Raw genomic sequence first — 24,905 nt, 5'->3', positions numbered from 1 at the left:
TATGATGATTTGAGATATCGATCTGTATAATTCATGAGTTCAAAACAATGTACTCAGGCTCATTCTCATTGAGCTAGTGCACTAAATACAATAGTGTAGCCAGGGTAACATGGGCAGTGGTGAGCAGTGTCATAGGCTAGATGCCCGATGTACAAACTCACCAGGATCCTGGGGGGGGGGATATGGGGGGGGGGGAAGTATGTATTCTGGGCAGCTTGCCTGCACCACAGCTGTACACTAGAGTGAGGGGCGTTGTGTTCAAGATGTTTCTACATTATCTGTGCTCTGTTGTGCTTTATCTGTTAAGTAAAAAACAATGGTTTTAGAATTCTGTGCAGAGTGTCTTTATGAGCTATGTTACACTTAACACATGGCCAACCAGAAGCTTCACATGTTTAGGTAGAGTTCTGGAGAGGGTGTGTTTAAGATACAAAGGTATCTTGGAGGTTACTGCTGGTTCTGAGGGCTAACGGGAATAGACTCTGTGTTGGTTTGCAGAAAATGTGCCAGGGAGGAAACAGTGGTTCAGCCTGCTGAGACCCAGGGAAGCTTATCTGTGACAACCAAGTTGCTTTCCCCTCATCCCCATTCCTCAAAAATATCCTTACCTTTGACATACTGGGAAGAATAGCACACTAGTTAGAGTTTTATGTTTTTCTTTTTAATGGCAATTGATATATTTAATTGACACCAACAGAATAAAAAGTGGTCGAGTGAAAATAACCAAGCAAGGGTTGCCCTTCGTATGTCATTTATACTCCTTTGGTCCTGGTAAATCTTTCAAAGACCCATTGTTATCAACTTTACTAAGATAATTGAGCACTAAGCCTACATCACATAGCAAATTATATTTAGGTCTAATTGATTTAATGACCTGACATTGCTCTAAGGATCTAAAATTATTCTTCCTGGGATTTAATGGAGGAAAAGGTTTACCTAGGGCAAAGCTGTGAAAATTGAGAAATTCCTGGTAATCTTAACTTTGACTAATGTTATGTGCCAAGGAGTTAATAATTGAAGACTCTCTTTTCTGAGAGGAATCTCTCTCTCCTGCTCTTTTTCTCATTCTCTCTTATTCTTTTTGGACCAAAGAAGTCAAACTCCCCCAAGGTTTTGTCAGAAGATTTGGAGGGCTGGAAGCTGAAAATACTTGAGCAAAAATTCAGGACCATCTGAATTACCTGCTGATTAGAACGGTTATTTGCTATAAGGCATGAAAAGGACTGAATCTGATGTTTAGTGTACTGTAGACGATGGAAGGGAACTGTGTCAAAAGGAAAGTCAGGGGAAAGTGCAACTAATGAGCCAAGTAAATAATCCCAACATAGTTGCACTATATCCTTTCAAGAAGGCACTTTGCTTACCTCAGTAAAATGAAATCTTTCATTATGAGGAGAAATGCGAAGGAGCATAGTAAACAACACCCCTGAATGCCTGTCTTTAGAAATCCAGTTCTCGTGATTGAGTTCTCAGGAGCTGGCAGACATGGAACGTATAGCAGGAAGGGACCACTAGTGTTATGGCACCTTCAGGATATATTCTGATTTACCAGGAAATAGTAAGGGACCGCTTCTGGCCACAGCTATGCCAGTAGAAATCCATTTACTTCAATAGAATTACTCTGGCTTTATATTTGTGTAACTGGAGTCAGCATCTGGCCCCTGAATTCTACACAGACAAACTACAAATCTTAATAATATGCTGTTTAGACAGGAAAAAACAGTCCTCAACTGGTAAATTCTTTCCTTCACAGGAACATTTTGGAACACAGTTATTCATTGGGATACTTAAGCAAAACATTGATTAAATCTACTTTTTCATAAAGAGCCACTTTGAGATCTTTCAGACTATCAGTTCAGAATAATTTTTGCTACATGAAAGAAATGTAGTGCTTTTAAATGTAACAAGATTAAATACATCTTCTGCTTTAGTACTGCAGCTAATATATTATTTGATCCTGCAACTCATAAACATGCTAATCTCCATTTACTGTAGTTGGAGTCATATACATCTAACCTAATTTGCTGACTTTGGTGTCAAGGAATTACAGTTATATGCGTTCCTGAACAAGCTCTACTTCTGTTTCTGGCTTGACCAACCTTTTGACTTAGCCTTCAGGACAAAACAAACAAACAAACAAACAAAAAGCTTAATTGAATTGGGTTCCTTCAAACTGGAAGTATTAATTTGAATGTCATAACAAAGGTGAGAGGAAAGCTCACCATGAGTTATAATGATGAGCATTCTGAGAGGAATATAATTGGACTGGGATGCTTATTAAAGGCTAAAAATTCTTACACGTCGCACCTACTGGATTAGGTGACACAGGTGGCTAGTAAAGTACGTGTTGCTGTGATTTCAACTGCTGTGTTGCCTGATCCATGACAGAAGCACTATACCCGCTTGGCTGTGAGCTTGTTAGGTTCCATACTGATGCACAGCAGAGACTAGGCAGCACTTTGATGTGATTGGGACCAGCAAGGAAAACCCCAGGTGGTGCAAGGCTTCACAATTTCTCCCTCCTAATATTTTGGAAAGCTAAGATCGTGCTAGTTCCAAAACTTTACTGGCCAGATATAAACTTTCTCAGCCAGCCTAAGGAGATGATTCAGCCATGTGGGGGTGTTGGTGCCCAAATCATTTCATTAGTCTGGTTGAGAAATTTTAAGTCTCTTGCAAAATGTATCAATCTCTTTATATTCCCCAGAAATTATGTGTGTGTGTGGGGGGGGGGGGGGAGGAGTGTTGGGGGAGAAGGGGAATGATGGCCCATGAAGGTTGCAAAGGCATCTTCTTTCATTGGGGCATTGTGAGGATTGTTAAATATATCTTTCAGTATATCATCATTTTTTCTTAAGGTCAGATGTCTTGAATAAATTGTCCCTTGACATGTTCGTAATGTTGCTAGGTTTTGGCTTGGACAATATTCTGTAGACTATGGTTTTTTAAGGAGCCTTTTAATTCTAATATTGGCATGTTTTCAATGAGTTCCCACTCCAATACCAAGAGATTGTTCATAGGTTTCAGAAAGGTGAGAAATCTGGATTCAGCAATTCCAAAGTATAGCGCTTCTGCTTAAAAGGATGCTGCCAAGTTCAGACCAAAAATTAGGTTCTGTATATTTTAAAAAGTTCTGGAACATAGACCAGACATATTTAAACTTAACATCCTACTTCATATTTCCACAATGCTAATAATAAGATTTATGATTTCCTTTTCATAGCAATGCACAAATGTGTAATAAAACAACTTTGTTTTGTTTAACTGATCATCAGCATACACACTTTTAACATCCTTCATGTGAAATATGTTTGTCATTTTTTATCTGTTGTAAGCAATGGTGATATTAACTAAATAATGATAGACCAACTCATTGCTGGCTACTGGTAAATAAAGCAAATGCTTTTTCCAGCCATGGTCTGATTTTGCTAACAGATAATTTTCCCATTAAGATATGTGGGAGGATGCCACTTAGGTTTCATTGGGATTAATTCCTCCAGACTTTAGTCATATAATGTCTATAGACCGTAGTCCAGCAAATGGCTTTGCAAATATATTTAATTCACCTGGTAGACCTGTTGAAAATATTATTAACCCTGTTTAAATGACATGCCTTTCTTAGAGTCATGACACTGAAGGAGTTAATATCATTGACAGAAAATGGCAGTATGTCCTTTCCATTTTAACTTGACTGAATGAGTTGCAATACCTGATTGTTGCTGCTGTTAATTTCATCTGGTGAAAAACATTTTTCATTTTATTCAGGCTTGTTAGATGTCACATACTAAATAGGAAATCTCTTTTTTCTTCATGCTTTGCTAGATATATATGTTTAAAAAAGTGTGGTGTTTGTTATATTCCATGGAGTTTTTGTTGATAAATTAGCTTCTCCAGAACATTAACCTGTACATCTGGATGCTGTTACTAATGAAGAGAGCACTAGGCCCCAAACTGCAGATTTCCAGTTGCCTCTGAGGGCAGTGAAGATAAAGAGTCTAAAGAGACTATACATTTATAGCATGGAAGCTGGCTGGTACTTTCTAGCAGTGTCTTTGTGTTGCCTAGTTTGGAGGACTGTAATTATAAACTGATTACAACTAGGAAAAATGTCTCAGTTGTTCTTGACCCTGAATAGTAATTACTGTTTCAGAGTAACAGCCGTGTTAGTCTGTATTCGCAAAAAGAAAAGGAGGACTTGTGGCACCTTAGAGACTAACCAATTTATTTGAGCATAAGCTTTCGTGAGCTACAGCTCACTTCATCGGATGCATACTGTGGAAAATACAGAAGATGTTTGTTTTTATACACACAAATCGTGAAAAAATGGGTGTTTATCACTACAAAAGGTTTTCTCTCCCCCCACCCCACTCTTCTGCTGGTAATAGCTTATGTAAAGTGATCACTCTCCTTACAATGTGTATGATAATCAAGGTGGGCCATTTCCAGCACAAATCCAGGTTTTCTCCCCCCCCCAACCCCCCCCAAACAAACCCACTCTCCTGTTGGTAATAGCTTATCTAAAGTGATCACTCTCCTTACAATGTGTATGATAATCAAGGTGGGCCATTTCCAGCACAAATCCAGGGGTTAACAAGAACGTCTGGGGGGGGTGGGGGTGGGGTTAGGAAAACAAGGGGAAATAGGTTACCTTGCATAATGACTTAGCCACTCCCAGTCTCTATTCAAGCCTAAGTTAATTGTATCCAATTTGCAAATTAATTCCAATTCAGCAGTCTCTCGCTGGAGTCTGGATTTGAAGTTTTTTTGTTGTAATATCGCAACTTTCATGTCTGTAATCGCGTGACCAGAGACATTGAAGTGTTCTCCGACTGGTTTATGAATGTTATAATTCTTGACATCTGATTTGTGTCCATTTATTCTTTTACGTAGAGACTGACATTTGACATTGGTCAAACTGGACAGTCTCTATGTAAAAGAATAAATGGACACAAATCAGATGTCAAGAATTATAACATTCATAAACCAGTCGGAGAACACTTCAATCTCTCTGGTCACGCGATTACAGACATGAAAGTTGTGATATTACAACGGAAAAACTTCAAATCCAGACTCCAGCGAAAGACTGCTGAATTGGAATTCATTTGCAAATTGGATACAATTAACTTAGGCTTGAATAGAGACTGGGAGTGGCTAAGTCATTATGCAAGGTAACCTATTTCCCCTTGTTTTCCTACCCTGCCCCCACCCCCCCCTTAGACGTTCTTGTTAACCCCTGGATTTGTGCTGGAAATGGCCCACCTTGATTATCATACACATTGTAAGGAGAGTGATCACTTTACATAAGCTATTACCAGCAGGAGAGTGGGGTGGGGGGAGAGAAAACCTTTTGTAGTGATAAACACCCATTTTTTCATGATTTGTGTGTATAAAAACAAACACCTTCTGTATTTTCCACAATATGCATCCGATGAAGTGAGCTGTAGCTCACGAAAGCTTATGCTCAAATAAATTGGTTAGTCTCTAAGGTGCCACAAGTACTCCTTTTCTTTTTAGTAATTACTGTGTGATTGTGTTTCACTTCCATCCCTTTCTGCTGTTCTTTCTGAACATTACTAGACCTATTTTGGGCTTTACTGTAGCTTTCAGGAAACTGAAATTACAAAATAAGTATAATCCGGCTGACATGTTTACAATGATGATTGTATTGTGAATTACATATTTGTTATATATCTATATCTAAACATACATATACATTAGAATTGAGGGTGTTAAGTGAGAGAGTCACCAAAACTTCTCTGAGCTACCCTATTTCTAGGGTTTTTTTAATTGTATTTGAATTTATTTGAATTTCCGTCACATCTCTCTCTTTCTGTCTCTCTGGGCCTCTGATTTAAAAACAAACACTCAAGAAAATGAAGAAATTGTTCCACTGTCTTGCATTGCAAGAGAAGGCAGTTACTTCATCTCTCCTGAAAATTAAAGTTCTCAGTATAACATTCCAGACATGGTTACAATAGTGCAATCCGAGAGGTATGAGGACAGATCCACAGCTGGCGTAAATCAGTCCAGGACTATTGACTTCAATAGAGCTGGGCTGATTTACTCCAGCTGAAGAGCTTTGCCTTGACAAATATAGGTGTTCAAAGACCATGAATAAGATCCTCAAAAAAAAAATCCTTCTGTTTTTTAATTTCTCTCTTCTCACCGAGATGCAGTAATTATGCCAATGGGAGAGCGCTCTTCTGTCGGCATAGTGCATCTTCACCAGACGCACCATAGTGGAGCAGCATAGTGTAGACTTGCCTCTAGTTGTCTTTTTCTCTTACTTTCATTTGTCTGTCTAACTCTTGCCACCTGTATTGCTGAGCCCCAGGGTCTGTTTTCCAAAGCTGGATTAGCTATCATGGCTGAGAATACTTTGCTTCTTTCTATCACAGCAGGTGTAGGGCTTAAAGTCAGCATGCTCCTGATGCGACAGACAGGAACAAAGAATTCTGGGGCATAGCAGTGGCAGCTGGCCAGTAGAAGAAAACAAGCTTAGGATTTCTCTGGTTGCTAGAGACAGCTGGAATAGGTGATCCCGCAGTGGGAGTTCAGGGAGCAGGACCAAACAGGATGGAAGGTTAGAATGGTGGGAAGTAAAGTGACAGGTGAAAAGCGAAGGTTGGAAATGAGACAAAGTTTCACTTGCTGAATTGGAACATGAACTGTACAAGGTGACATTATTTTACTGAAGAGTTCTACAAAAGACTATTAGTAGAAGTAAAATGCATTACATGAAAGTGGCAAGAGAAATTAAAAATGAGATCGGGAACAAGCTGAAAGTTGACTTTTAACCAGGTTTTCCTTAGTGTATAGTATCAGACTGACTATAACAAGCTGTCTTTTCCTTCAAACATAAGCATCAGAATGTCTAAAGTGGCATGTCCTTTTTCATTTGATTTCTCCATGTATCAGAAAAACCCAGTAGATTGAAGCTGTCCATAAGCTAAGATTGTATGTTTGCCTCAAGTTTATTGTGATATGTACAAGCCACTAAAGATTAGCCTTTTGGGTTCATACTAGCTCTAGAAATCATTGATAAAAATACAGCTCCAATCCAATAATGCACTGCATACTGGTATAGCAGTTTAAAATGGTGCAGCTGGCTAGAACTCCTTCTACAAGTATTGTTGGTATCAATATGCAAAATGTAACACTGTGGGTATATTGCATCAAGTGAATGATCATACTTCATTTAACAGTATGCTGTGTATTGCACTGATTATTATTATTTACTATTAATAATGTATTTATTTGTCAGACCCCTGTTTTGTTAGGCATTAAACAAACCCAGAACTAAAAGACCGTCCCTGCTACATACATCTGGGTAATTTAGTTGGATAACTGGAACCAACACCTGTAAATAACCCAGATTTTTCCCTCTGCCAACCTTGCATTTCCCCATTTACACTTAAGGTAAGGTAAGATTAAACAGAAGCCTCTTGCATCACATTCAGATAGTCACCAAACTTAGCCTCTGGTAGACTGCTTAAAGTAGTTGATCCCAGACCACAGAGCCCTCTCTCAAGAACGCAGTACTGGCAAAGAGCATACCAGTGAGTTTCAATACTGTTTAATTTTAGTAGCAATGCATAAGAGGTGGAAATGCAGTAACAGGGTACAGTGAGGTACAGTTTTAAGTGTTCAAATCATGTGTTATTTGAAGACTTGTTGATTAGCCATGATCCTCTTATTCAGCGCTGCCTAATTCAGTATGTCTCAGACAAATCATTCTCAAATTTGCTGCAAGCACTCTGCTGGCACATCATCGCCAGCCCTGAGAAACACCAACTCGCTCTCTCTATCATAAACTACATTGTTTCTAGATAATGAGCCTGATTCATCCTCATGGGAACCGGGGGTGAAAACTGACCCTCTGTGCCTGAAAGGGAGAGCTGTGCCAATGAAGGGAATTCTATACAGCTTAATTTTATAGCCAAGGCTCCATAAGAGCTCTGCCAGGGGAAACTGCAGGAGATGCACTGAATCAGCACATCTCCTGCTTGCCCTAGCCCTAAACACTTCCCAGTCAGCCCTAATCACTTTCTGAGCAGCGTTAGCTGGCTCCAGGCCCTTTGGCAGAGCAGCATTTGTGGGTGGTTTGCACCAATATGCACCCATCTGAGCAAAATTTCTTCCACCAGAGGCATGCAGTCTGTGGCATTGACTCAAGTCCATTAGATTTAAGCCAGAAGTATAACTTTAAATAGAGATGAAAAAAATAACTCTAATTAGAGCTGCAGAGAAATTACAGATTTTCACTTTGTGACTATTCACATGTGAAAAACTGCCTATTTCAAAGTTTTTTTGCGAAGATGTGTTCATTTGGATTAGAGATGAGCGATGTTTCTCCATTTCCAGCAAGGCAGATGCATTTATTTTGGCTGCAATAAATGATGAAAGCATACCCTGGAATCGTTCACAGCTTTTGTTACAAAGTTTCCCATTTTGACCTTCAAAAATTGCCTTCCTTTTTATGGAAAACTGCCCCCCCTCCCTCCCCCCCCAAAAAGCCCTCAGGTGAAAAGGTAGAATATTTAAATTTTCACAAACCTGTATGGGCTTTTTTAATTATTTTTATTTTTTATTAGTTGCAACAGTGATGCTGATTTTTTTTCACTAAGCTCCAGTTTTTATAAAATATTAAGGTCCTAGAATCAGGAGTGGGAAGATTCTGGTACATAGAAAAGTTATCTTATAATTATGTTTCCAAATTATTGTACATAAATATTTGTAATATAATAATTTCCATAATTAAGATACCAGCACCAAATGCTTCTATTTGTCTCCTGACAAGCACCCATCCTTCGTACTCCCATGTTCTCCCAGAGAAACCCTGGAAGGGAGAAGGGGGACCAAAAGGGACAGTTTGCCCAGGTTCTCCATTTGAGAAAGCCCCCAAGCATGTGGAATTTGAGTTAATGGCTTTGCAACCTTGCGCAGAATCACTCAGGTTTGGCCCTCTGTCGACCTGAGTGGCGCTGTGCTTGGTCACAATGCCACTCACTCAAATGTCAGAGGGGTGGCTGGGCCAAACCTGCGTGGCTGGAGCAGGGAGCCAGGCCCAGCCCTGTTGGACAGGAGACGCTGCTGCGGGGTGAGTGTGAGACAGATTCACTTTCCAACCCCACCCCATTCCTGAGTCTTTCATTGCCATGGCAACTTTTTGGGAAGGATAAGGATCCTCAGTTTCAGATTCTGCCCCAGTCCTCCAAAACCTCTTTGTGGCCCTGCTTGCAGCTGACCATGTCTTCTTCCTCCTCCCTTTGCTTCCTCCTGATAAAAGTACCTTTAATCCTCAAGTGCTTAACTCTCTCACTGCCATTTGTTTCCTGCCAAGTTGCTGAATGCAGCCATTTGACTGGTGCCTTTCTCCTGGAGACCAGGTACCTTTGTATTGACTAAGCATTTATTTTAAGACAGACAGATCAGTGACCAAATTTAGTTGTATACCCAGGGTGAGATGCTATTCTGTTCTATTTTGGCTCTTTCATGGCAATTTTTGCTGAGATCCTTTGTAACAAGTTGCATTAACCACAAGCCATTGTCTCCATAACAACAGTGTGCAGTCCTGAAAGTCAATACAAACACTACGGACACTATTTTCTCATGGTAACCACACAATTAGCATGTGTAACTATACATGTGTATACCATTGTCTCCTTTTGGATTTGAATCTCTATCCTATTAAGCGAAGGAAGCAGACACCAGTATGCAGTAGTATAGCACAGCTGTATACAATGAAAAAAACCATAAAAACCATTGTGGCGAACAGAATAAGACAATTAAATTAGTGCTCCCTCAATCACTCTCAGTAGTTAGAGCACTCCACTGGGATGTGGGAGTCTCATGGTTGAAGTCCCCCCTCCACCTGAGGGGGAAAAGGGATTTGTACAGGGCTTGGCTATCACTCAGGTGAGTGCCCTAACCATTGGAACTATGGGGTATTCTGATGTGGGACTTCTTCAGTTTCTCCTGTTGAAGCTTTTGCACTGTGTGACTTGGTAGCTTGGGCACTAGAGCACTCACCTGGGAGGTGGGAGAGGCAGGATCCAGCCCCCTGCTCAACTGAGAGGAGGGTTTATGAATCCCAGTGGGTCTGATTCTGGGATTTAGGTGCCTACAGTGGCAGGTAGGCTCTTAAGTTCTTTTGTGAATCTAGCTCAGCAGTATCTTAGCTGGATTTCTACAAAGGGGATGATCTACGTGTAGCTTTGCCTTATCTGTTCAAGGTGAACAATATATATGTGCATTTTGTGCCTAAAATAGGGAGGAAATACAAGGAGTCTGGCATAACTTATTTCACTCACAATGAGAAATGGACCCCAAACTACTGAGTAGTTGGTGGGCGGGCACCAGATTTATAGTGAAGTACTGTTAGTCCAGGTGGGACTTAGCATTAAAGCCCACCTGAAGCTTCTGTCCAGAGTCTCTGCAAAACATACAATTGCCTCAGCCAGGCATAGTCTACTTCTCTAGGGTTTACCAGTCAGACTAAAGAGCGTGCCTAACCCACACAATCCCCTAATTACCAACCTGTGCCATTACTGTAGCCAAATTTCTTTGGTGAAATCTCTCTACATTTAACCCTTTCTCTGGGGGTCTTTAATCAACTTCTTTTTGCTCCTGGGCAGTGTTAGTAAACGAGTTTAGTAAACCAGGTTTACTTTCTTGCTTCCTTTCTGTTGTTTGCTATAAAGTGTGTGTGTGTGGGGGGGGGGGGAGAAATAGCTTTGAGCTATTATTAATTAAGGCAGAATCTATTTTTAGATTGTCACGATTCAAGAACTCCTTGGTCATTTCACTTCATCTTTGGTTAAAAAAATTGCCTCACTCCCATGCCAAACCAATTAATTTTGAGACCAATATTCCAATTTTTTTGGTAGCTATTAGGGAAGGGAGATTCAACTTGAGGCTTATAATAGAAACTCAGTTACAGCAACCTAAGTATAGAGTGATTGCTGCTACTCCATAATATTCTTAAATATGACAGTTGTGAAACTTGATTCAGTGTTTATTTAAATTTATAACCCTGGGTTGAACTTTTATGTTCATAGAAGTTGCAGCAGTGATAACTGGAGGGCTAAAGAACTGTAGCACCATGATAATATAGATCCACATCAGTTATATTCATTCAGTGTGCATTAAGCCCTGGAATAAAGAAAGAATGAAAGAGGCCATGAATCATTAACACTCTTCTAAATGTCCTGTGGTATAAAATCTGCAAGACCAAGGCCCTTAATCAGAATGGAAATACAAATCTCTGGTTTAAATGTCTTTTTTTCGAGCTGAGGAATGGAGGAAACAAGATGCGATTCGGTGATGTTTAAGTGATTATGTAAATAGTTAAGAAAGCTGCAAAGGGCATGGACTGAATTACAAATACATTTTCACCAGATCTGATGATAGTTAGCTCTTTGGCATAATAACTGGATAAAAACTGTAAATGTCCTCTATGGTCTCAGATTTATTTTAGTGCTATGACTCCCTTCCATGTAACCCAACTTCTTCTTTACTTCATAACCCACTCCTGCAATGTCTCCTATGGCTTCTGTACAAATTTTTGGAGTGAATATGCTGTATCAGGCACAAAGTACAGTATTTCCTACCCTAGAAGTGAACAGTAGAAATATATTGATAAACTCCAGGGTCACATTCCTTTTGTGAGGAATCTATTGAAGGTATCTTTAGCTATTGATCTACAGGCATAGTGCTACAATTTACTGAGAACAAGTACAATTTCATTATTACCAGTTTTATGCACAGGGAAAGATTCTGCTGTTCTTACTCTCAATGGGTAAGTAGTACTCCGTGAGTAGTTTCCTTGAAGAAAACAGACTGCTGACCGCTAATCAATGTGAATAAGAGTGGCATAGTCTGACCCACTGTAATTTCAACAACAGACAATTTATGTGTAATGCGCTTCAGAGATTGATTTACAATTGCTCATGCTCAAGATATTGTATCAAACAGATACTGTGATGATAGACTACTGTTTGAACAACATTTATTATTACTAGAAATAGCATATGCATCATAGTGAATTTCCAATTTACTGATCACTCTTCTTCACTGCATTTCAAAAGTTTGAGGATATGATAGATGCAGGGGTTCAGAACACACCAAGGGTTATATTCTCATTTATTATGATTAAGGCTAATTTTTTTTCATGTGACTTAGTAAAAGTCATGAACAGGTCACAGGCAATAAACAAAACTTCAGGAAGCCAGTGACTTGTCCGTTACTTTACTAAAAATAACTGGGGGGACCAGGCTAGGTTGGGGGAAGGAATAGAGTCCCATGGGGGGGGAGAGGTCTGACAGGCCGAGCCCCCCATCATGGTAGGGGGCACAGCACTGACTCCAGTGGCCACAGCAAGGGTTGCAGCCAAGGGGTGGGGGGGAGACAGCCCTTGCTCCAGAGCTGGCCCATCTGTGGGACAGGGGTGCGTGGCCATCGGGATGCCATGGGGCTGGAGTGCACAGCCCTGGCTGCAGCCCTGCCAAGCCCAGGACACTGCGGGGCTGGGGCATGCGGCCCCGGCTGCAGTCCCACCAAGCCCGGGACGCTGCAGGACTAGGGCGCATGGCCCTGGCTGTAGCCCCCGCCAAGCCCAGGACAATACCGAGCAGGGGTGCACGGTCCCAGCTGCAGCCCCTGGTGGAAGCCATGGGGATGAGGCGCTTAGCCCCAGCTGCATCCTCTGCCAAGCCTGGGAAACCGGGTGGCTCGGGCGCATGCCCCGGCTGCAGCCCCCAGCCTGGCTGCAGCCCCCAGAGGAAGCCACGGGGCTGAGGATGCAGGGTCCTGATTCCAGCCAGCCCAGTGGCAGGGCAGGGGCGCACAGTCCCATCTCCTCCTCCTGAAGCCCTAGAAGTCATGGAAGCCAGGCAAGGTCACGGAATCCATGACCGCCGTGACCTCCATGACTAAATCGTAGCCTCAGTTATGATCAATCTAATCAGTGGTTTAGTGTTTTGGGGGCTGCAATGAACAATGAAGGCAGATAACTAGAAAAGGGGAAACCTTCTGAAATCCACATTAGAAAATGCAATGTGTCTTCAGAGAGTCTTAGAAAATGAAGAGAACCTGAAAAAATAAATGATCACATGTCAGTGATGAGACTTTAATTCCTGTGGGTGTCTACATGATTACAAAATGTGAAACTGTTAATAATGTCACATACAGTATTAAAAACAATAAAAGCTATGTGTTAGAAGTATGCTATGTTAACTAAACTTCTGTATATACTGCTAACTAGAACTGATCAAGAATTTTTCAACAGGACATTTTTATTGGAAAATGCTAATTTATCAAAATGAAAACTTTTTGAAGGAAAGGTTGGTTTTGATGAATTTTTCAGCTTGAAGTTTTAAAATGGTTGAAACATTTCATTTTGACAGTTTTTGAAATGAAAAAATCTGTTTTTCTGATTTCAAATGACGTTTTGTTTTGAAATGTAAGCTAATTATAGTACCAAAATAAAAATAAAAAAATAGTCAAAATAGAAATGAAAAGTTTCAAAATTACCCAAGGGAAACATTTTGCTTGACTTGAACTGATTTTATTATTTGGTTCATACGTATTTTTGAGATTTTGACTTTTTGTCCTTATTCAGAATAGGGAAAATGTTTGAAATCTCAAAAATGTTCACAGGATGGGAAAACCATTTCCTCCCTTGCTCTGCTGTGAAGTATTCTCGCAGTCCATTATTTGGTGAACTAGCACAAGCAGGCACAATCCCTACAAAAAAAAAGTTACAGCAGACACAAGTTCATTAAATCAAAGAACTGCATCTATTGATTGATGGAGAATACTCAGTCCGTTCACATCCTTCTGCTTGCATTGCTGTTGCTTTCCCAATTTTCCCTCTCAACGAGTCAGGAAAAGACAAATTCAACCCTTAACTTCTTCTCAGAATTGTTTCTTATTTGGCATCCTTCCTGTGTGAAGGAGCCAGCACTGTTAGAGGCTATTTGTGAAGTTAGTCACCCACTCAGCCAACATACTAACTCTGTTACGATATATTTCGTTAGAAAAAATTAACAAAATTATCATCACCTTAATATCTGAACAACTTAATATGCTAGCCAACATTATATTATTTTGTCCAAGATGTATTTACGTTGTTGTCTATATGAAGATAAAGTTCTGCAGTCCTCTTGAGTGCGATGGAAATTTTGCCTGAATATACAGTGCAAGATCACAAACTGTAGAGCTCGTTAATGAAATCATTAAAAAATTCTGCTGCAAGATTTATAGTGTTGTATTCTTTCATTAAGGCTCTATTATATGTAGAAAGATGCCCTGTAGACCTTAGTTTCTAGCTATAAATGAAAATGTTGTAACTTGATACCCATGGCGTAATAAAAACAATGTTTGATAATAATGACTACTAAAGGTGTGACTTTTTTGTGAGTGGTTACCATATTTATAGCATTGACGATATGCACCATTTTACAGCTATACATTAATATTTACTTTGGTAAGTACAGCGTAGTCAAATTTTACAGCCAAGTTAAGTTGATGAGTCACTGTCATCTTTGTAAATTACTGTTTTAGATGTTTGAGAGTGCTAGAAAGAGAAAACTGGTGAAAATCTCAAGAAGAATGACCTGCACATAAACCTGATTTGCAATTTTCCTCTTGCACTTAATCATGGAAAGCATAGATCTTTGGTGTAAAATATTTGGTTTAAGACCTACTTGCTAAAGGTCTTTAGCATCTTTGAAACAGATTAATCCTGATATGTCATTCTCCCACCTTTAATTAAGAAAACGCGTGTACTACTAAAATAATAAAACTGTTTCTAAATTTATGGTGGTAAAGTGATTTATGACCACATATTTTTGAGGAATAAAAATGAAAGATTATAGCAAATAGGGGCTGTTTATATAAATCCCATGAAACTAGATCTCTGAATAATGAGCATTCATAATCTAAGATAGGGGAATTGGACTACGTATTTTTCTTTAATTGTTTAGCAAAAAGAAAGTTTGCTGTTTGCACATTTGTGCCATTGATTTAGTTTCATAAATGTTTGTGAATTTCAATGTTTTATGCCCTAATATTTATTTCTAGAGCATAAATTTTAAATGTGCATGCTTGAGTATTTGCAAGGAAGAGCTTGTAAACTCATCCAGTCAGAGAACAGATGCAGTACCATGTGATTTACCCCCCAATCACTAAGTAACACAGCTTGGAAAGTGTCTATCCGATTGCTTACAATCAATCCAAAACGTGCCCAAAATGTATGTTATTTCAAAGAACTAGTACCTTTGAAGAAATTGCAATGTTCTCACTAATATTCCATTAGTAGATAAAGAAGGTAGTGAGCTGGTTTTCAGAGGTACTGGGTACCCACATTTCCCAGAGAAGTCTATAGGACAAGCAGGCCCTCAGCACCACTGATTGTCAAATTATAAATTTGTCCAGCTCTACAAAGTCATCTAATTTTCTCTGTGTTCCGTGTACCACAGGAAAATTGCATTGCAGGCCTGTGGGATTAATAGAATAAATGCTTGCAGGTATAATCCCTGGCTATTTTTCAGTTAATCTTTGTTTACGTGATGTATCTTTACAACTAAAAAGAAAATGATTCAACACAGAGCTATGGCAGGTCTGAGAGACCTTATGCTCAATGTATTACCAGACCTAAATAATATACTTGTTTTCTTTAAGATAAAATGGAACAAAATAGATATTTTCAAGAAATGTTTTTCTTTTTAGAAAATTGAATATAGTGGGCAAAATAAGTGGAAAGAAATCAATGATGCAGGAAGTAACCTTTGTTGTTTTGAAAACACTCTTGAAAGAATTTGAATGGAATGTTGGCTGACTGAATATGCTGGTAATTAACAGATCTGTGAATGAAATCTTGGCCCCATTGAAGTCAGCGGGAGTGTTGCCACTGATGTCAGTGATCCAGGATTTCACCCTGGTATTTGGAGAAATTTTAATTCCTTTGATGTCAAAGGCAAAATTTCAATAAACTTCATGATATCTTGATATCTACTTACATTAACTAATTTTCCCTTCCATATTTTGCTAATTCTTACTTAAAATATCAATCTCTGTCTAAGACATAGAAATCATAGAAATGTAGGACTGGAAGGGACCCCAATAGATCATCTAGTCCTGTCTGCTGCATTGAGTCAGGACTAAGTATTATCTAGACCATCCCTGACAGGTATTTGTCTATTCTGTTCTTAAAAACCTCCAATGACGGAGATTCCACAACTTCCCTAGGTAATTTGTTCCAATGCTTAACTACCCTGACAGTTAGAAATTTTTTCCTAATGTCTAACCTAAATCTCCCTTGCTGCAGTTTCAGCTCATTACTTCTTGTCCTGTGCTCAGAGGTTAAGGAGAACAATTTATCATGCACTTCTTTATAATAACCATTTACACATTTGAAGACTGTTATCACATCCCCCTTCAGTCTTCTCATCTCCAGACTAAACAAACCCAGGATTTTTCATTTTTTCCTCATTGGTCATATTTTTTAGACCTTTAATAATTTGTGTTGCTCTCCTCTGGAATTTCTTGAATTTGTCGATATCTTTTCTGAACCGTGGTGCCCAGAACTGGACAAAATACTCCAGTTGAGACCTTATCATTGTTGAGTGGAGTGGAAGAATTCATTCTTGTGTCTTGCTTACAACATTCCTGTTAATATATTACAGAATGATGTCTGGGGTTTTTTTGCAACAGTATTACACTGTTGACTCATATTTAGTTTGTGATCCATTATACACTTCAAATCTTTTTCTGCAGTACTCCTGCCAAGGCAGTCATTTCCCATTTTGTATTTATGCAATTGAGTATTCCTTCCTAACAGTAGTATTTTGCATTGTCCTTATTGAATTTCATCCTATTTATTACAGATCATTTCTCCAGTTTGTCAAGATAATTTTGAATTCTAATCCTGCCCTCCAAAGTGCTTGCAACCCCTCCCAGCTTGGTATCACTCACAAACTTTATACGTGTACGCTCTATGCCATTATTCAAATAATTTATGAAGCTATTGAATTTCGGACAGATCCTTCCAGGACCTCACTCAATATTCCCTTCCAGCTTAATTTTGAACCATTGATAACTACACTCAGTGTATGGTTTTCCAATGAGTTGCACACCTACCTTATTGTAGGTTTGTTTAGGCTATATTTCTCTGGTTTGTTTATGAGAAGGTCATGTGACACAATATCGAAAGCCTTACTGAAGTTGAGCTATATCACATCTGCTGCTTCTTCCCATCCACAAGGCTTGTTACCTTGTCAAAGAAGGATATTAGGTTGGTTTGACGTGATTTGTTCTTGAAAAGCGCATGTTGACTGTTACTCATCACCTTTTTTTTTCTAGGTGCTTAGAAATTGATTGTTTGTTTCCTCCGTTATCTTTCTGGGTACCAAAGTTAAGATGACTGTTCTATAATTCCCTGAATTGTCGTTATTCCCCATTTTATAGATAGGTACTATGTTTGCCCTTTTCCAGTCCTCTGGGATCTTTCTCATCCTCCGTGAGTTCTCAAAGATAATCGCTAATGGCTCAGAAATCTCTTCAGCCAGTTCCTTAGGTATTCTAGGATGAATTTCATCAGCCCTTGCATATTTTAAGACATATAACTTGTCTAAGTAATTCTTAATTTGTTCTTTTTCGTGTTTTAGCCTTGGATGCTATCCCATTTACACTGATGTTCACTATGTTAGTTGTCGGATCACTGCTAACTTTTCTGGTAAAAATTGAAACAAAAATGGCATTTAACACTTTGGCCATTGCTGCATTTTCTGTTATTGTCTTTCCCTCCTCACTGAATAATGGGCCTACCCTGTCCTTGGTCTTCCTCTTGTTTCTAATGCATTTATAGAATCTTTTCTTGTTACCCTTTATAGTCCTTGCTAGTTTAATCTCATTTTGTGCCTTGGTCTTTCTAACTTTATGCCTACTTGCTTGTTTTGGTTTTTTATATATATTCATCCTTTGTATTTTGACCTAGTTTCACTTTTTGTATGACTCTTTTTTGAGTTTCAGGCCACTGAAGATTTTTTGGTTAAGTCAGTGTGGTCTCTGACCATACTTCCTATCTTTCCTTCTCATTGGGATAGTTTGCTCTTATGCACTTAATAATATCTCTTTAAAAAACAGCCCGTTCTCCTAAATTCTTTTTTCCCTTAGACTTGCTTCTCATGGACTCTTACCTACTAATTCTCTGAGTTTGCTATAGTCGGTCTTCTTGAAGTCCATTCTCTTTATTATGTTGTTTTCCCTCCTACCATTCCTTAGAGCAGGGGTGCTGGAACAGTTTGTATAGTGGGGGTTCTGAGCGCCATTGAACCAAATTGTAAACTCTGTATATGATGGAAACCACTTCAAGCCATGGGGTGCGGCAGCACCCCTTGTTCTTGCACCTATGCCTTAGAGTCATGAACTCTATCACTTCATGATCAGTTTCACCCAAGTTGCCTTCCACTTGCAAATTCTCAACCAGTTCCTCCCTGTTTGTCAGAATCAAATCTAGAATAGCCTCTCCCCTAGTTGCTTTCTCCACCTTCTGAAATAAAAAAATATCTCCAGTCCATTCCAAGAACTTGTTGGATGCTCTGCTGTATTATTTTCCCCACAGATGTCTCAGTCGCCGAAGTCCCCCATCACCACCAAGTCCTGTGTTTTGGATGATTTTGTTAGTTATTTAAAAAAAACTTCATCCACCTCTTCTTCTTGGTTAAGTGTCCTCTGCCCATCCTAACCACTCATACCTCAAGCTACTTCATGTGACCCACGTGCGGCACTCATTTGGTCTGAATTTTTTTCTATGGAAAATAAAAGCTTTATGAGAAAAAGAAGCAAATAAATTAGAATAAGATACAGGATTCTCAATTTGAGAAATAACTTAGTATTAAATATAGGAAAAAGACCTCAAAATAGGCATTCTTAAACAGAGAAACAGATGGTAGCAGCACTTGGCAAATATTCACCTTCTTTTCAACATGGTTAAATAATGTTTATCAAACAATAGATGTAGATAAAAATCAAGGTATTCACTAAATTTCATTTAAACCAGAATGGCAGGCTGCTGTAAAAGTGTCCTATAAATAACAGTAACCAACTGTTCAAGGGGAGTCGGTAAGCCAGAAAGACAGATTTTGGAAATACAAATCTACTTTTTTTTTCTATTTTTCTTGTAATCAAATATTTTCTCCTCTTTCCCAGCCCAGAACTCAATATACAGTTTATAAACCTGGCTTAGTGTATAATGATTAGAGGTGAAACCAGATGGTCATATTTTATCTTGTTTAATTTGTTCCACTGATGGATATCTGGGCCCTAATTTGATCTATCAATTGACTCTAATTGTTTTTGATGAACTCTAGGAATGCACATAGGATTATGCACATACGCACAAGCACAAAGTGATCTGACTCTATTTTTCTTTCTTTTCCATAGGCTTGGAAAGAATTGCTAGAGATTCAGCCTATGAGCAAGAAGGAAAGGTCCAGTTTGTAATTGATGCTGTATATTCCATGGCCTATGCACTACATAGCATGCATAAAGATCTCTGTCCTGGCTATATTGGTCTGTGTCCAAGGATGAGCACGATTGATGGTAAAGAGCTACTTAGTTATATCCGGGCTGTAAACTTTAACGGTAAGTTATAAGCATTTTTTCTTCTTTTCTAAATGCTTCAGAAGTGACAGGATTTCTTCTATATATAGGACACTTTCAGGCACAGTGGAAAACACAGGATTAGAAGCAGTTCTCTTTTTAATCAGAAGTGTGAGTTTTCCCACCTGCTTTGAAACCCCATCGTAACATAAAGCTGCCGCTAAAAGAGGCAGACGTTTAAAAATAAGAATCTGTCAATCAAACTATTCTGGTGGAAAACTGCTATTATAGAAACAACTAGAGGACTCATGCAGTCCTACTGGCAGATTAAATTCCTGTGATGGTGCTTGTTTGTGCATTTGTTAAGGAATGAATTGTGGAAAATGCCTTTTTGCAAATTATTTTATTTTAAAATCAGTTTAATGATTTTCCTACAATAGTGAATAATTTGGAGGTTGCTTTGTATTTACATATTTAAAACTTGATTAAATAATTTCTAACCCTTCTGGGTTCTGTTCTGTGTCATTGGTTTTGATTCAGTGATGTAGTCAATTTTAAGCCATGCACGGTGTTAAAAAAACAAACCAAAAAATCCCAACAAAAACCACCACCACAACAACCTACACTGCATAAGCTTCTGTTCAGCTGGGATCTGCCTGCTGGAGAAATATAGTTATGGATGCTTATGCCACTGTCAGAAGAGGCTGTTAAAGAATATACTTAATTTATAGGTATTAAATTTAAAAGAACAGAGTATACTTCATGGCAAAACAAAGTTACTGACAATGTATGTTCGTTCATGAAAGTCATAATTGTTGTAATTACATCTGTCATTATTTTTAAATGAATTGATATGGTGTTCTTTACTGGATTCCCCCCGCACACCCACATTTGGCTGTAATCCACATAACAGACATGCCTCCTAACCATACACAGAGTAGCACTGTCTATCACAATATACTCCAATGACCTCAGCTGCCAGCCTTTTATAAAACAGCACAAGGTCATTTTCAATTTAGCTTCCAAGTGGAAGCTGTTTTTGCTTCAGGTAATAAACCAGACCATTTGGTTGATATGAACATTGTCCATAGTTTGCAATATATTTATTCTTTCCTCAAAGATTTTTCTTTTTTCGTCCTCTGAAATTTCCTTGTACAGGGAATCCTTGTTTCATTCAAGTGGGTTTGAATGATTTTTAATGATTGTAAAGAAAACCTTGAGCAAAATAGGTAACTCACAAATGGGGAGTGTTATGATGACAAAGTATGCAGGATATTGAAAGGTTTGCCATGATGTTTCCAATAAATATTCTTTTGAATCTAAGTTGCTAAGGCATAAAGAAAGTGATCCATTTTCATTTGGTTGGTGTAGAAGTTTAGCATAAAAACATAAGCTGTACAGTTTATTTCAAACCACTCTTACCCTAAAGATTGATGTATTTGATTAATACCTGTTGTGATTTCTCTGGTCTGCTGTAACTGTTGCTGTAAATACAAGGAGATGAAATGTGGCGTGTTTTATAAGTATCATGATGGACACTGATGAGAACATTTTATCTTTTTTTTACATTAGTGATTTATCAGAAGTGGAAAAAAATGCAGATGAGGTCAGTTTTTCAAACCCTAAGAAATAATTGTGTTAATTAATCCCTTATATTGGTTTAGTCCACATACTCTATTAAAGGTAAACTGTGCTTTTCAGCCCTTTGGTCTGTGGAACTCATACTGAGGTCAGACAAATAGTGTGCAGGAGAATTTGAGGACCAAATTCAGCCTCTTCTCTAGCTGTAGAGGTCCCCTAGGAAGTGGAATTGATGTGGTTCTGAGGGTACTGTGCAGGGGATAAGTGGACACAAGGCTGTGTGGGCCAGGACCAGAAGACTTATATGAATTTTTCCATCATTTAACTGTTGTGGTAGTAGGGGAAGCTGAATAGTAGGTGGTGGTAGTAGGGGAAGCTGAATAAGGGCCTTAAGCAGCTACAGCCATTGGTCTGGAGAAGATATGGGGAAAGCAGTGGATGTGGTATACCTTGACTTTAGCAAAGCTTTTGATACGGTCTCCCACAGTATTTGTGCCAGCAAGCTAAAGAAGTATGGATTGGATGAATGGACTATAAGGTGGATAGAAAGCTGGTTAGATCGTCGGGCTCAATGGGTAGTGATCAATGGCTCCATGTCTAGTTGGCAGCCGGTATCAAACGGAGTACCCCAGGGTCGGTCCTGGGGTCAGTTTTGTTCAACAACTTCATTAATGATCTGGAGGATGGGATGGATTTCACCCTCAGCAAGTTCGCGAATGACAGTAAGCTGTGGAGAGAGGTAGATACGCTGGAGGGTAGGGTTAGGGTCCAGAGGGACCTAGACAAATTGGAGGATTGGACCAAAAGAAATCGGATGAGGTTCAACAAGGACAAGTGCAGAGTCCTGCACTTAGGATGAAGAATCTCATGCACTGCTAAAGGCTGGGGACCGACTGGCTAAGCAGCAGTTCTGCAGAAAAGTATCTGGGGATTACAGTGAATGAAAAGCTGGATATGAGTCAACAGTGTGACCTTGTTGCCAAAAAGGCTAATGGCATATTGGGCTGCATTAGTAGGAGCAAACCTAGCAGATCCGGGGAAGTGATTATTCCCCTCTATTTGGCACTGGTGAGGCTACATCTGGAGTATTGCGTCCAGTTTTGGGGCCCCCACTACACAAGGGATGTGGACAAATTGGAGAGAGTACAGCAGAGGGCAACAAAAATTATTAGGGGCTGGGGCACATGACTTCTGAAGAAAGGCTGAGAGAACTGGGGTTAATTAGTGTGCAGAAGAGAAGAGTGAGGGGGGATTGATAACAGCCTTCAACTACCTGAAGGGGGGTTCCAAAGAGGATGGAGCTAGGCTGTTCTCAGTGGTGGCAGATGACAGAACAAGGAGCAATGGTCACAAGTTGCAGTGGGGGAGGTGTAGGTTGGATATTAGGAAAGACTATTTCAGTAGGAGGGTAGTGAAGCACTGGAATGGGCTACCTAGGGAGGTGGTAGAATCTCCACCCTTAGAGGTTTTTAAGACCTGCCTTGACCAAGCCCTCGCTGGGATGATTTAGTTGGGGTTGGTCCTACTTTGAGCAGGGGGTTGGGCTAGATGACCTCCTGAAGTCTCTTCCAATCCTAATGTTCTATGATTCTATGAAGTCTCAGTCGCTGGAAAAGCTCCAGAGACTCTGTAGAAAGTACCTGGATCTTCCCTACATGCATGTAGGATGCTGAGCTCTCACTTTGGCCAGTAACACATCTCAAAAAGAACGAGGAGTACTTGTGGCACCTTAGACTAATATCTAACAAATTTATTTGAGCATAAGCTTTCGTGGACTAAAACCCACTTCATCGGATGCATGCAGTGGAAAATACAGTAGGAAGATATATATATATACACACACACACACACACATAGATATATATATATATATCTGTGTGTGTGTGTATATATATATACACACACACACAGATCATGAAAAATGGGTGTTCCCATACCCACTATAAGAAGAGTGATCAGTTAAGGTGAGCTATTACCAGCAGGAGAAAAAAAAAAACTTTTGTAGTGATAATCAGGATGGCCCATTTCCAACAGTTGACAAGAAGGTATGAGTAACAGTAGGGGGAAAAATAAGCATGTGGAAATAGTTTTACTTTGTGTAATGACCCATCCACTCCCAGTCTTTATTCAAGCCTAATTTAATGGTGTCCAGTTTGAAAATTAATTCCAATTCAGCAGTTTTTCATTGGAGTCTGTTTTTGAAGTTTTTTTGTTGCAAGATTCCGACTTTTAGGTCTGTACTCAAGTGCCCAGGGAGAATGAAGTGTTCTCCAACTGGTTTTTGAATGTTATAATTCTTGACGTCTGATTTGTGTCCATTTATTCTTTTAAGTAGAGACTGTAAAAGACCTGCACATCTACCAATGTGATATATGCCATCATGTGCCAGCACTGCCCCTCTGCCATGTACATTGGCCAAACCAGACAGTCTCTACGCAAAAGAATAAATGGACACAAATCAGATGTCAAGAATTATAACGTTCAAAAACCAGTCAGAGAACACTTCAATCTCACTGAGCACTCGATTACAGACCTAAAAGTCTCAATACTACAACTAAAAAACTTCAAAAACAGACTCCAACGAGAAACTGCTGAATTGGAATTAATACTCAAACTGGACACCATTAAGTTAGGCTTGAATAAAGACTGGGAGTGGATGGGTCATTACACAAAGTAAAACTATTTCCCCATTCCCCCCGCCCCCCCCCCCCGCTGTTACTCACACCTTCTTGTCAACTGTTGGAAGTGGGCCATCCTGATTATCACTACAAAAAGTTTTTTTTCTCCTGCTGATAATAGCTCACCTTAACTGATCAGTCTCGTTATAGTGGGTATGGCAACACCCATTTTTTTCATATTCTCTGTGTGTATATATATATATATTCCTACTGTATTTTCCACTTCAGGCATCTGATGAAGTGGGTTTTAACCCACAAAAGCTTATGGTCAAATAAATTTGTTAGTCTCTAAGATGCCACAAGTACTCCTCGTTCTTTTTGCTGATACAGACTAACACGGCTAACTCTCTGAAACCTAACACATCTCAGACACCTTCATGGACCTTCTATTGTGGCTGAAATATGTACATGTGAAATATTATAGTCTGAACTACAAGAATTTAAATGTAACAAAGTGCCCATGCCAGTAAGTGCAAAATAAATTTGCATGTGCACTTCCATTGGAACTGCTGCATTAAAGCTCTTGATTCTAGAAAGCTTAGAAACAAATGCTGGGGTTGGTCATAGGGAACGCACTGTGCCTTAAAAAGCCCTTAAATATTTTAATAAGGAAATGGGTGGAAAAGGGGAAAAAGGGGATGGCACATATCTCTAAGGGATTTTGCTAGTCTCTTATCTGAGAGAAGGTCACTTGTGATGGTGGCTGCAGTGTAGGGAAGTACCTTTCACATTCAGACAAAATACAGTCTATAAAATGCTAAGGAAATAATCTGCAGAGATGTGTTCCTGTGACCCACAAGCATAAAAGGTGGCATTTTAGTTACTTTCATAAAAATTGCCGGTATTCTTGTTGGTAAATAGTACATAAATATACTGAAAGCAACATTAGGGGGGAAAAAGGCAGAAAGTTAGAGCCTGATCTTGCAAGCTCTCCGATGTAGAGCTCACACTGATTTCGAATGGCCCTTCCTGCTGGGAAGGCTGACTGAATCAGGCCCAGTTTTGCAAGAATGTAGCAATTTTCAATATCCAGGGACGATG

At 39.3% G+C, this 24,905-nt stretch overlaps 1 protein-coding gene across 2 annotated transcripts in view; it reads left to right on the top strand.

Moving 5' to 3' along the window:
- The window catches only part of GRM8 (glutamate metabotropic receptor 8), a 462,724-nt gene that overhangs the window by 261,088 nt on the left and 176,731 nt on the right, over positions 1-24,905 (top strand). For both annotated transcript variants that reach the window (XM_043550467.1, XM_007056854.3), the window contains exon 7: positions 19,447-19,647. In XM_043550467.1, the coding sequence (XP_043406402.1) occupies positions 19,447-19,647 (201 nt within the window). The remainder of the gene's footprint in view (positions 1-19,446; positions 19,648-24,905) is intronic.

Source organism: Chelonia mydas, chromosome 1 (genome assembly GCF_015237465.2).
Source record: "Chelonia mydas isolate rCheMyd1 chromosome 1, rCheMyd1.pri.v2, whole genome shotgun sequence".
NCBI classification, from domain to species: Eukaryota; Metazoa; Chordata; order Testudines; family Cheloniidae; genus Chelonia; species Chelonia mydas.
This window is presented reverse-complemented; position numbering and strand designations above follow the sequence as displayed.